Below are 14,940 nucleotides of genomic sequence, written 5' to 3' on the forward strand. Positions count from 1 at the left end.
TTGCTGTATCACCAACCTAACAATTTAGCATTTTAAAATAATACACTTTTTCAGATTTATGTCTTTACATGTGAAATCTTAATTGGCCAAGTTTCATCTGAATGACAGTAAAGGTCACTGAAAGATTAAATTTCCGCAAAGTTACGGACACTACATAAAAGGGCATAAAATTGTATTTAGCAAATGTGTTTCTTTTTATTTGATAAAAATATGCATATTTACAGAAAAACGACGCATGGATTGGGAGATAAGAAGCATTGAGTGTTATGAGGAATGGTGTTAAATAATCCTGTCTGAAAATTAAATTTTTAGCACCAACACCATGTTTTGGCCCTTTACATCTCCTATAAAAAAAATAAAACAAAGTTTATGTCCGTTAATTGGTCAGAACTCGCTCTTTCAGTGATATCTTTATGCTTTATACATTGGAGGACCCAAAACCAGTCTCAGAATTTTTTTTGTCTTTGTTTGTCCGGACAGAATTTGTCACAGCCTCACACAAAACTGTCTGAAAAGAATTGCATAAAAATTTGGTAGTACTTTGGTATTTGCCTGAAGTTAAACCTGTGCCATAAATTAAATTAAAATGTTGAGTCGGGGGGAAGTTATGAGCAGATATGTGCCGGATTACAAACTAGAGGTTTTGACGTTGTATGGCGGATATGTCAAACTGTTAAAACTTTTGCAGTGCTTACATATCTGCCTGAAGTTTAACCTGCACTGTAATCAAAATGTTAAATGAAAGCAGTTAAACAGTTATGTGTCAGATTTAGTAATTTACTTAAAAAAAAAGCTTCTGTTAAGCTCCTTTCTCAATGTAAATAAACACCTGCACCAACATAGATTAATTAGAAAAGCTGAACTGACTATTTCTAATGGGATTACTTGATAGTTTCATTGTGAAGTAGTACGAGTAAACTTCTTTATCAGAAATCTTTTTCAAAAGTCTTTATCCGATCAACTTTTTCGATGATCTTCAATCTTTGATTACCGGACAGGGAGTGTATTTAACTGGTGATTCACTCAGCGACAACATGGTGTAAGACCACAGTGCAAAATTTTATTTTGTTGTATTAAGTTCTGCAGAGAGTTCTGTCGTACTGAAAGACAGGCAGGAATGTTCATGGGCTTCAATCTGAAATAATAATATCACTGATTACATTAAAGTTGATCAGTTAATTTTTTTTAGCTTTAAGCTTTTAACTATTTCTAAAAACCTTTTTCCCTTCAATGAATATAATGAATATCTTATACATGGTCGTGGGCAGCCTGAAGCCTGTCCCAGGGACTTGGGGCACAAGGTAGGGTACACCCTGGAGAGGGTGGCCAATCCATCACAGAGCACACATGCACACACCACACACTCATACACACTCCAGAGGAGATTGGTAGGTGCAAGGTTGTAATTCTGATATGTAAACTAAAGTTTCCCGGTGATAGCTTTTTTTAACATTTCTATAACTTTAAGTATAATAGATAAAAAAAGCAAGATGTTTTTCAATTAAACATTTTTAGGAACTCTTTTATTCATAAATCTTTTAAGTCATAAATTTTAAGTATAAGAGGTGAATTAAACCTGAAAGGGATAAAACGATATTAATAATTCCTTCCACTCAAAAGGACCTAACTACTAAAACCCACACCACATAATAGAGGTTATAAAATTTCTAAAATGATTCCTGTCTGGACTTTTGGCTTGCATGCGGCCTAATTAGGCGTGAGTCCTGGTCAGGGTCCCGACTCCAGCCACTGATGGATTGCAGGATGGTGTTGCATTTCTCCCTGTGCATGGAGTGTATATTTGGGTGTGTAAGGGCGTGTGCTCGTGACCCTAGATAGGATGTGGATGTAGATAGTGGATGAACGAATGGACGGATGCAGCGGTAAGGGCACTTGGCGTGAATCTTGTGCCACATCTGATGTATGTGTTAAGCCGGTGAGCTGCTAACCCAGACGGTTTCCCTGGAAAAATAACGTCAAAAGAAATCATCTTAGAAACTCACCAACATGGAGACATCTTATTAATCAATATACACTATCAATTACCCAGTGTGATCAATGTAGACTATTAGGACGTCTGTTATGAACTTGACCTTACTGGCAATTTAAACTATTTATATGAATTATTTAAGAGCATCGAATTGTAATGCTTCAAATAGTAATTAACTGTATTAAATATTTTAAAATAAGTTTCAAAACACTGTATGATTGATCGGCACGGTGGTGTAGTGGTTAGCACTGTCGCCTAGCTTCTCCAGGGTCCGGGTTTGATTGTCTGCCAGGTTCTATTCCCGTCTGTGTGTGCATGTTCTCCCTGTGCTTGGTGGGTTTCCTTCGGGTTCTCCGGTTTCCTCCCACAGTCCAAAGATATGTAGGTTAGGTTAACTCGCGTTCCCACATTTACCGTAGTGTGTAAGTGTGTCTATGAATGTGTGTGCCCTGTGATGGATTGGCACCCTGTTTAGGATGTACCCCGCCTCGTGCCCTAATTCTCCTGAGATTGGCTCCAGGCCCCCTGCGACCCTGAATACAGGACAAAGTGGTATAGGGGTGAGTGAGTGAGTGTACGATTGATGCCACATTGAGATCCATAATGCTGATATGTAAACTAACTCAGTGTAACTCGATCTCGCCCTCTCTCTGACCTAATGGTTACAATCAGGCCAGATTTTTTTTCTTTTTTCTTTTATTTAAAACGTTACCTGATATGGTCTCTCACTGTATTTCTGACTCCCATTTAACCTCCATGTTGCTGGAATTTCTGTTTTTTTGAGAGTTTGTTGTTGTAGTTCTTCACTGAGTCAGCAGAGGGCGTCAGGGGTTGTATTGCTTCTAGCTTGCAGGTGATTGGCTGCCTGGAGTTGGTTACCATGGTAACCAGGCAGGAGGAAGCAGAATGGGTCCATGGATTAGTGAGGAACAGAGGGCAGCATTGAGCTATGGAATAAAGACACACACACACACACACACACACACACATACACACACACACACACAAAAGCCAACACCGAACCTCCAGACATGAACTGAATTACAATAAGAGTACACACACACACACACACACACACACACACACGCACACACAGAGCTTAGTCCTATCTAGTGTACATTGTATTTAGTATTTACACAAACCTTATGTGATTTGAATAATTTACCATAACAGACACATGGACAGACAGTGTGTGTGTGTGTGTGTGTGTGTGTGTGTGTGTGTGTGTGTGTGTGTGTGTGTGTAGGGAAACACGTGCACACAGGAGTGCACACCAGAAATGGATGTTCCCAAGAAAATAAGCAAAACTTGCACACACACACACACACATACACACACACACACACTCTCTCTCTCTCTCTCTCTCTGACAGCAGATCTTCTGATAAGTCTCAATGTGAGTCTATGTCTGATAGATTATGTGTGTGTGTGTGTGTGTGTAAGAAAGAGTGAGAGAGAGAAAAAGAGCGAGACAGATGGCGGGAGAGACAGACAGAGGTGTGTGTGTGTGTGGTTAAGTGTAGTGGAGTGGAGTAGAGTATAGCCGTCCTGAAATTCAATTGAGCTTAGAATGTCTAACTAGATTTGAGGTTATGTAATGTCTTTGTGTGTGTGTGTGTGTGTGTGTGTGTGTGTGTTTGTGTGTGTGTGTGTTATTCAGCCTAATTTCACCTCTTATACCCCTGATGTTACCTCTTGTAATCTTTATAAGCCTGAACGTTTCTCAGTCTTCCTTGTCTTTCTCTCTCCATCTCAGTTTTTTCTGTGTCTTCATGATGCCGAGCAGACAGTAAAGAGAGAAACACAAAGACTCACAGACGTCTTTCTCGTTATGATCAGGTTTTTTATGTCAAGCATGAGACTATTGAGACTATTGAGCCGACCTCAATAGAATGCAGAAGCATTCTTTTTTGCCTGATGTGTTGGATTCCTTTATATCGCATAATTTTGCCAATAATTCCACTGTTTAGTTCCTTAACGAATAAGACGTTGTATTTGTAATTCTGTTTATACTCGTGCTTATTGCTGTGGAATGAAGTGTATGGCAGCGATTAATGATCTTTTCCTCAACGGCCTCTCTAGCGTATCCTGAAGCCAGAAAAGCTAAGCTTCATCTCTGCATGGTTACAGCGCTCTAGCACTGGAGACTCCTTCATTTAAACACTTTACCAATAAATCTACCAGCTACCAAGCTTATTACTGTGAGTCTGTGATTTGCAATCAGAACTGTCAAAGCTACTGCTGTAGGAATTTAATCCGCATTTTCTTTGGGGGGGAAAAATTAGCGAGCAGGATATAAACAAACGAGTTGTATTTCTCTTGTGCATTCTGAAATGACGCTTTTGTAAATATTATGCTGGAATGGAAAATGAAAAACATCTGCAGTGGCTAAATATGGGTCATCGTCTAAATAAACACCCTAATAATCATACGACTCCTGTAACACCCTGATGACCCAGATTCAAAAGCGTATAAACGTTATTTAGGAAAGTTTCTCAACAACTACTGTATATTTGTTTATGACTCATCACTATGTGAGCACAAGAACTGTGGGCCTGTGTGTGAATGTTGTGTCTCTGCATGTCGAAGGTGTGTGAGTGTATGTATGTGTGTGTGTGTGTGTGTGTGTGTGCGTGTGTGTGTGTGTGTGTGTGTGAGGCATACTCAGCACAGCCAGTGTATGTTAAAACAGTGTTTGTTGTGTGAAGCACAGAGACCTCCTGCTGACTGTGAGTCCTGTGTTGAGCTACAGGACGCGCTGCATAATACATCAGATGATTGATTTATAAAGACACCTGGGTCGGCGCTCACTTCGCTTTAACACACCGAGCTCAGCGAGCATGCAGATGTCGTGCTAATAGAGACATTCGGAGTGGGGGAGAGATAAAAAAAAACATATAATACCTGAGTGCATTTTAACATTAGATCAGTTTGTGTTGACGTTAAGTGGGTAAAACAGTGTGGAGTTCACTGAGGCTTTTATTTAAAGTCTCCATAAATAAAAAATCTGATTTTATGTATCATGATATTAGTGGTTTATCAGTTTATCATTATATTCTGTTCCAGTCTAAAAACTCCATGGATGTGAAAACCTGGTCATTCAGTACATTCAGGTCGTCAGCTGACTTCATTTTGTTTCCACACAACATTGCTGAGTCTAGACCTGACCAACTGAAGCTGCCTCAGATCATAACACTGTCTCCACAGGCTTGTACAGTGGACACTATGCATGATAGATGCATCGCTTCATGCGCGTCCCTTCTTGCCCTGATGCACCCATCACTCTGGAATAGGGTCAGTCTGAACGCATCAGATCACATGACCCTGGTCCATTGCTCCAAAGTCCTATCTTTATGCTTCCTGCCAAATTGAAGCCTGCTTAGTCCCAATACTATGAGTTCTCATCACATTGTGTGTGTGTGTATCAGGAAATGCTCTTACTTTTACTATTAAACACAGCTGTACTTTTTTTCTGTCACTTTTTTTTTTTTACCATGGGTTTATGTGATATCAGGTCATGATTTTCTAAAATTCTTACACTTTGAATTGGCAGTTAGCAGCACCATCTTTTGCAGTTTTCGTATCCAATTCCAAGACTTACTACAGAATTACATCTCCTTAGTTATTTTCTTTTCTTGATGCAGGTCAATAATTTGACCCTTCTGAAAGAGGACTGTAATCTTTTCCATGTGGATTTGCCTTGTGACATGGAAGTAATGAGGAAAAAAATGAGAAGCTCCTCATTTAAATCTGATTCTTCATTAGGGACAAAAAAACAAACAAAACTTTTCAATACATTTTAGTTTATTGTATTTTATTTGTTATAAGGGGCATAAAATCTATTCTATTCTACTATACTTTGATAGGGATCAAAATGATTATTGTATTCTCTATTAGTGCACAAATATTCTGTTATGTTTTGTTCAGTATTTTGAGACTATTTCTTTATCCAGTATTCTGGATAAAAATATCTGTTCTATTCTATTCTATTCTATTCTATTCTAACATTCTCTATCAATTGTAACATCTGTAACATTATACATCACATTCATTCTAAAGTAATCTGGATATTTACTGAAGTTTTTACTTCTTTCACCTAGAGAACTCATTTTATTACGTTTGTCTGCTGATTACAGTATAGATTTAATTTTATTTAATTAGGTCACTTTAGATGATCAATACAAAGTACTCTACCAAACACACTTTCTAATTCTTTAATTAAGTAACAACAACAACAACAACAACAGTCAGTTGGTATTTTAAGACACAAAGGTCGGCTGTTCTGGAATAACTCTTGCAACAACAGTATTGTCAGGGGCATTTCTGAAACCCATCAAGCACCGTGATGAAACTGGTTCTCATAAAGACCTTTCCAGGAAAGCAAGACCAAAGCTTACCTACAGAGAAGACATTCATTTACCTGCCCCAGAAATCACCAATTAACTTCAAAATCACCTCAAATTAGAAGCGTTATGAAGGGTTTACAGAGAATAAGTATCGGACACATCTCTCAATATCAAACATTCACAGGAGCATATTTTGGACGCATTCAGCATTGTTTTACAATGTAGAAAGAAATAAAAGTGTTATCTCATAGATTGGAAATCTCCAGTATTGTTCTAGAATGTAAAAAAATAACCCCCAAACTTGTGTCTAATCTTTTGACTGGTACTGTATGCTAGTGAAAGAATGCAATCATTTTATAATTAATGATATTTTTAACCTAAGTAGCAAAATTATAAAAATGGCAGTCTATTATGCCAGTGTGTCTTGATGATGAGAGTTCCCTCCCAGAGCTGATTTAAGAACTGTGTATAAAAATAGATCTTCTGACCTTCTGACCTAACAACACCTAATGCTTGTTTGTTTATAAGCAGACTTTAGGTGGCCTCCCAAGCTTGTATCAAAAAATTCTGTCCGGTTGTATTTACAGGCTATAATACGCTTTCAGGATTTCAGTATTTACAAAATGGCTGTATGTTGTTTTCCTTCAAGCCGGCGTGCTGACTGCTTTCGTTCGGGGTGTTATCACACACACATGATCACAAACATCACTTTTAAATTCACACAACTGGCTACAGATATTACAAGCTTTTTCCATTTGTTTCTTTTTTTTCTTCTTCTTATCCACCTCCTTTTCTGCTTTCTTTCCCGTCTTCCGCTGAATGCCCAGTGGGGCCCACAACGCTGGTTGTCAGCTGCAAATGGTTGCTAGGTAACAGCTACCTGACCACGGTTAGCCGCTACTGAGTGACACACATATAAACTGCACGCACTGTGTGAGGAATACAAGATAGACGAGAAGAAGAGGTATAGCTGCTGCTGCTGCAGTGACTCATTTCCTGATTTTTTTCACTATATAGTCTAAAAGGAAGGATCGCTGTTCTTCTCCATTATGATGTTATAAGGTGTCTGGCTATAGATTGTTAATATAATCAACCTTAATCTGAGACTAATCCCAGACGTACTGTACACCTGACATGTCTGAGCCCTAAACATTTTCTTCTTGTGTTAGGACAGTATTAATTGCCACCTCTGTGCAGCACTGACATTTGTAGGAGTGGATTAGCAGGATTATTATTATTTTTTTTAAATGTTCTGTCAGTTGTCTTAAAGTGAAGCTTGGGCCTCTTCAGCAATCCCGAATTTAATCACAAACTAGTATGATCTCAGGAGAAATCTAAACCATTAAAAAAAATCTTTGTTAATGTTTTTAAAAATGCATTTCTCAAATAGATTTCTCAGGGGACCGCAGAATTTGCTAAAAAACAGTAGGTAATTTGCTCTGGAATTTTTACAAAGGTCGTGTGAGAGGAAGACAGACATGGCAGATTTGGACGGGATTAAAATTACAAAGTATGTCTGTGAACAGAAATTTCTTTAACGACCCCCTGTAAAACTAGTCCCGTTTGAATAGGGCTATTGACTGAAAAGCAATACAGCACTGTGAAAGTTATTCATAGGTGGATCATAACAGTTTGTAGCAGAACATCAGAAAAAAAGGAAACTTTTTACCAAACAATCAACCTCTAGCTAATTGGACTAAGTGACTTTAATTTGGACTGACATGGAGTGCACTATGAAGGGCTAGTGAAATGCTTTTTTTTTTTACAGAAATTGGGAGGATTAAGTGATTTAAGTGCTTATGTTTCGCTAGCTATGCGGAGATAGAGGATATGAAATTTTGCACCATCTGGATTTAAATGTTAATCAAAAAGATTTTTATAAGAACATTTCCAAAACACGAGGAACCAGAGCTGACAGGACATGAACAAAAAAAAAAATGTGTTGCAAGTCTTGACAATTTATACTGTATGGGATTCAAGAGAAATCGATCCTAAAATCTATCTATAATTAGAGTTTAGTATGGTTTGTTATGGTTCTGGAAAAATCTTACCCTGTCAAAACACTTAAACATCCATAAATACAGTATATCACATCCGCATCCAACTCGTCGTAGCCTGTAAAAATAACTCGTTAGTTTAAATTTTAAATGTCAATGTTTAGTCACTGAGATTTAGTGATTTAGATTCAAGAAGCACTTGACCGGCGAGTCTCTCTCAGATTTCAGCAGTTTGGACGAACTGTATTGAACTGAGACTTGAGAGTGTATATTTGGATCCATGTTTATTGTACTTAACCCGATGATTTAACAGGTCACTTACTTACTTTTCACTTATTCATAAACTTTTTGTGTGTGTGTGTGTGTGTGTGTGTGTGTAGGAAATAAGCTTAATAAGGACCTGCGACACTACCTGAGCATGCGCTTTCTGAAGTCTTCACCAGACCACGATCTACAGCAGACCATCAGAAACAGCCTCTATCACTATGCTGTGCCTTGTAAGTATCAACAGACAGCACATGCCCAATTAAAAACCACCACCAAGACACACACACACACACACTCAGTATGAGAGCGATTGTGAGCACTGTATTAAAGGAGGAGTCAGCCTTTCTAGTTAAATCTACTTTTTGTCAAATTCATTGATGATCACCTCACAGTCTGCTAGCTGTCCGTTCGTTGGAAATTGCGGGTACAGACGCTCTCCATCCAATCTGACTGAGCTTGAGCTATTTTGCGAAGAACAATGGGAAAAATTCTACTTTCCAGATTTGCAAAGCGGGTAGAGACATAACCGAAAATACTTGCAGCTGTAATTTTCAGCGAAAGGTGGTTCTACAAAGTATTGACTCAGGGGTGCTGAATACAAATTCACACCACACTTTTCAGATATTTCTTTGAAAAAAAAAAACAAAGATTTAAAATAATTTATATTTATTACAATTATGTCCCACTTTGTGTTGGTTTATCACATAAAATCTCAAAAATGTACAGTCATGTGAAAAAATTAGGACACCCTTTGAAAGCATGTGGTTTTTTGTAACATTTTTAATAAATGGTTATTTCATCTCCGTTTCAACAATACAGATAGATTAAAGTAATCCAACTAAACAAAGAAAACTGAAGAAAAGTCTTTTCAAGATCTTCTGTAAATGTCATTCTACAAAAATGCCTATTCTAACTGAGGAAAAAGATAGGACACCCTTGCCCCTAATAGCGAGTGTTACCTCCTTTGGCTGAAATAACTGCAGTGAGACGGTTCTTGTAGCCATCTACCAGTCTTCGACATCGGTCTGAGGAAATTTTACCCCACTCAATGCAGAACTTTTGCAGAACTTTGCAGCTGTGAGATGTTTGAGGGGTTTCTTGCGCGTACAGCCCTTTTCAAGTCACCCCACAGCATCTCAATGGGATTCAAATCTGGACTTTGACTTGGCCATTCCAGGACTCTCCATTTCTTCTTTTTCAGCCAATCTTTGGTTGATTTACAAGTATGTTTTGGGTCATTGTCATGTTGCATGGTCCAGTTCCGCTTCAGCTTTAATTTTCTAACTGATGGTCTCACATGTTCTTCAAGCACCTTCTGATACACAGTAGAATTCATCGTGGATTCTATGATGGTGAGCTGACCAGGTCCTGCTGCAGCAAAGCAGCCCCAAACCATGACACTTCCACCTCCATGCTTCACAGTTGGTATGAGGTTCTTTTCTTGGAATGCTGTGTTTGGTTTACGCCAAACATGTCTTCTGCTGTTGTGTCCAAATAATTCAATTTTGGACTCATCTGTCCAAAGAACATTATTCCAGAAGTCCTGGTCTTTGTCAACTTTATCTCTGGCAAATGTCAGTCTGGCCTCGATGTTTCTCTTGGAAAGCAAAGGTTTCCTCCTTGCACACCTCCCATGCAAGTTAAACTTGTACAGTCTCTTTCTGATTGTAGAGGCATGTACTTCTACATCAACAGTAGTCAGAGCCTGCTGTAGTTCTCGAGATGACACTTTAGGGTTTTTGGAGACCTCTTTTAGCATCTTGCGGTCTGCTCTTGGGGTGAACTTGCTGGGGCGACCAGTCCTGGGCATGTTGGCAGTTGTTTTGAAAGCCCTCCACTTGTAGACTATCTTCCGGACAGTGGAATGGCTGATTTCAAAATCTTTTGAGATCTTTTTAAATCCCTTCCCAGACTCATAGGCTGCTACAATCTTTTTTCTGAAGTCCTCTGACAGCTCTTTTGTTCTCACCATGGTGCTCACTCTCACTTCAACAGTCAGGAGCACACCAAACTAAATGTCTGAGGTTTAAATAGGGCAAGCCTCATTCAACATGCAGAGTAACGATCTACTAATTATGTGCACCTGGTGTGATATACCTGTGTGAGATCTGAGCCAATTTAAGAGGGAATACATGTGAGGGTGTCCTATCTTTTTCCTCAGTTAGAATAGGCATTTTTGTAGAATGACATTTACAGAAGATCTTGAAAAGACTTTTCTTCAGTTTTCTTTGTTTAGTTGGATTACTTTAATCTCTCTGTATTGTTGAAACGGAGATGAAATAACCATTTATTAAAAATGTTACAAAAAACCACATGCTTTCAAAGGGTGTCCTAATTTTTTCACATGACTGTACATTTACGTTTGTGGTTGTAATGTGACGAAATGTGGAAAAGTTCATGGGGTATGAATACTTTTGCAAGCCACCGCACTGAAAAGAACTAAGTAATTTATTTGACCTAAACGAAGCATTTTTACCCGCTGACTGTTTGAAATGCACGCATGTATAGCTACTCATATTTCAGTTTTGCTACCCTTAGTGTTAAGTTTTAAGAAGAATAAAAAAAAGTATAATTATTGCTTGTATTTGAAGATATTTATTATCTTTTTATTAGCAAATTTAAGCTTTTGTCCAGGTGCCCTGTGTCACAAACATCTCCGTACATTAAAAGAACCAGTTATTGACATATCAGTCATATAGAGACCAGGAGACAGACACAGACAGACAGACAGATGATAGGAAACATATTTGCATTTGTTATTATGTTCGTCTGAGCATTTCCTCGGGCTGTAGGAAGTGTTATGATATAAGGACTCAGGAGGTACAAAGAGGTATGGGAAAGTTTACATGAAGAAGTTTTATATTACAAAACCTTACAGGTAGTGAGTGAAACCGCGGGTGTCTACGACACACACCGACCTGCTGACAAACGCTAAGCAGGTGAAGGTGACGCTCCAAACTAGATTTCAGATTTAAATGGAAAAGTTTCAGTTTTCCGACCAAACAAATCAAAACTATTAAATATTCTTGTTTTTCCCCCTAGATAGGAAACAGACACACACATACACAAATCTCTTCCACACCTTGTGTTTTGAGTGCACACATGCTCGTGTCTGCAACATGCTGAGTGTGAGTGTTTTCCCAATCTGGTGTTGCCCTTGTGTTGTCTCTTGGGCTATTTAATATCTTACTATCCAGCAAAACTACAGCACCAAAGGCCTGAGAGGAGAAAGCAAAAAAACAACAACAAAAAAACAAACAGGTGATATTAACACAAACAGTGTGTAAACTGCACACACTCATACAGTTAGGGTTAGGTGTCCCTAATAAAGTGAGAGTATTATGTGTGGCGCCTTGAGAATATTCTAGCCCATCTCGTCGTTGTGTAATGTTTCGTTGTCGCTTAAAATAGATAAAGGGCACCTGAAGTTTTCTCAACCCTGTGTTTTATTACTTCATACACTTTTCATTCTGCTTGTTGACGCTGGAGCCCATCTTAGGAAATTCAGGGCACAAGGCAGGGAACAACCCTTTGGTGATGGGGAGTGTGGCACAAGCGCACACACACACACACACACACACACACACACACACACACACACACACACACACACACACACACGTCCTCATCACATCATACTATATGGGCAATTTGGAAACCCTATTAGTGTTTCATATCATAACTCATTACATTTTTGCTCAGATTCTACACAACTAGTTTGTTCAGTAACGTACCAGATGATTAGACTTACTGCCTGTTCATAATGAAAAAGTTGAATCTACTAATTGAAGCAGTTTATTTATTTATTTTTTGTTTTTATCAGCCTCATTAACAAATTATTTTCTTACAGCCACACAGTTTTTTGGATTTGATTCTGTTCTCATCATATTGTGTTTTTGGAAATGCACTTACTCTATTCAACCTAGCTGTAATTTCTGTTGTCTTTTTTTTTTTTTTTTTTTTAAAGATGCGACTTCACCAAGCGTTTAATTTTTTTCTGACCAAATTTATTTTTACAGCACCATCTTTCCAGGTTGTGTTGTTGGGTTTCAGACTCAATTCCAGTAATGTCAAATCTCTTTAGTTGTTTCTTTGCTTGAAACAGGGAAATAATTTAGCCTCTATTTATTTATTTATTTATTTTGACGAGACAGTGTACAGTATGAAATGTCTCACTCAGCTTAATTGTATGTTTTCTAAGATATTTATATTTCCAATCCATTTAACAATAAAGCTTTACGAATTCAAGAAAGCACACATTACTTCCGGTTACATTCCATGCAATAATCCTATATATTTATTTTCATATGATACCAAGATGACATCAGATCCCTGAATAAATAACCTGATAATGAAATCTGATCACTAGCCAAGACAACTGACTGGAAGCTTCTGTAGTCGGTAATGTGAAGCATCACAGCTGTGGGGTTGATGTGCTCTGAGGAACGCGTGTTGTTACTTATGAGAACCCAGTACTGAATCAGCACTTTCCCCATTTTCGAAGCGATAGGGCACAAACTGTAGCATTTTGGTTAATAATGTGACCCGAGAGTAAACGAGAGTCAATCCTCTGTACTACAAGTTGGCCATTTTCTCATACTTTTATATGACTTTTATATGACTTTTATATGACTGTGTGGAGATCTTATCAGGGTGTTAGGAGAAAAGAGATTCTCACCGGATCCTCCTTAGATCCTCGGATGAGAAACTTCACGTCGTCCGGTCCAAATCCAGAGCTGTTTCTCTTATCAGCCTGTTCCAGGTTTTCCTTTCACCAACATGTTTCCTGCCATTCCTTCCTGACCACGGAGTATGAGTACTCTGGCATTGTTGTATTAATATTTTGTCATGTAGACGGGCTGAGCTCCTGCGAGTGCACTGGCCTGAGAGTAACGTACTGTACCAGTCCACACTCTTGCACTTTGCAGCTTGTTGGCATGAAACCTGCTATCATTGCTAAACATCTCAGCTTTTAAAACAGTGAACAGGCTGAGTCAGATATAAATCCCTTTACCACATGCTTACTACCTCATCATTGCATCCTGTGGGTTGGTGTTACGTATACCACAACACACACAACACTTTTCATCACAAAGTGATGTTGTGAGGAATTTGATCTGTTAGGAAATTCTCTGAACGTGACATAGGCCAGCCGATAACCTGCGTCATACATGTGGTAAACACTAGAACAGCGTAACACAAACCTAATGTGTCTTCTACAGCATGGCATGGACTTACCAGGGTCATGGCACATGCCTGAAGAGGTCATTGTGAGAACTCCATTGCCATGGCAACCTACCGGTGACATCCCAATGACAACTCAGTCAGAACGGCATCCAATCTGTCCATCTGTGCCATGGATGCTAGTACATTAATAAAGTCTCTAAGCGGTGTTAGTAATGTCATTAACAGTAAATTTTTCCTGTGTCTTGCTTCGACCACATAAACGAAATAAAAATTAGTTAACTGGGGGTTCATCCAGCTATCTAATTTACAAAAAAATATAATATATTGGCTTGCTAATTTAACAAGTTGCTAGCTAATTCAGTAAGTTTATTTAAAAACCTTATTTATTAATAATACCTTGTTATTAAAAACAAATATGTCTAGCTAATTTATAAATTTAACAAGCTCAATTCAACTTGGAAAAACTTGAAAACCAGATGGCCGTCTTAGCGAACTAATTTACAAATCTAATACTTCAGAGCATTCGAAACGTAAATTATTTCCAACACTTAATTAGAACCCTGAAGCAGCGTAGTATAAAGCAGTCTTGTAGTTCTTAGCAGCTACCTGTAAGGTTTTGTGTTACCTGAGAAACAAGGAAACATCAACAGACCTGTTTGTGGTAATCACACAGACACTGCAGAATCAGTCGTGCCTGCGGAAGCAACACATGGAGCTCCAGAGCGCGGCAGAAGACGTAACAGTGCTGTGGGCTCCGAACTAAACAAACCACAAAAATATCATGAAAAAATGTGTGTGTGTGTGTGTGTGTATGTATATGTATATTTCTTGTTTTTTTGACAACATGATTTCAAACTTTAACCCAAATAACTACGACTAATTGGATACTAATGCTCTGTGTTTGAGTATGGTTACTATAGTAACGGCTCATTCACAGGGAGCCTTACAGTCAACACTCCGCAGAACCTAATGAATAAACTAAGTAATGAAGATAAACACAATAGAGGTTTCTGTTGGGTAAAAAGTCGCTAGTTTCAGTAAGAGTTTTCCACACCAATAAGTACGTCCTTCGGCCTCGTTAACGTTTAAAGAACAGAAAGAGACGAGACGAGGTTGGCAAAGGAACGAGTGTTCATAGCTGCTATAACGAGAAC

The 14,940-nt window shown here is 38.4% G+C and overlaps 1 protein-coding gene across 14 annotated transcripts in view; it reads left to right on the forward strand.

Moving 5' to 3' along the window:
* The window catches only part of magi1a (membrane associated guanylate kinase, WW and PDZ domain containing 1a), a 123,300-nt gene that overhangs the window by 25,996 nt on the left and 82,364 nt on the right, over positions 1–14,940 (forward strand). For all 14 annotated transcript variants that reach the window (XM_053503489.1, XM_053503476.1, XM_053503475.1 and 11 more), the window contains exon 3: positions 8,713–8,829. In XM_053503489.1, the coding sequence (XP_053359464.1) occupies positions 8,713–8,829 (117 nt within the window). The remainder of the gene's footprint in view (positions 1–8,712; positions 8,830–14,940) is intronic.

Source organism: Clarias gariepinus, chromosome 9 (assembly GCF_024256425.1).
Source record: "Clarias gariepinus isolate MV-2021 ecotype Netherlands chromosome 9, CGAR_prim_01v2, whole genome shotgun sequence".
NCBI lineage: Eukaryota > Metazoa > Chordata > Actinopteri > Siluriformes > Clariidae > Clarias > Clarias gariepinus.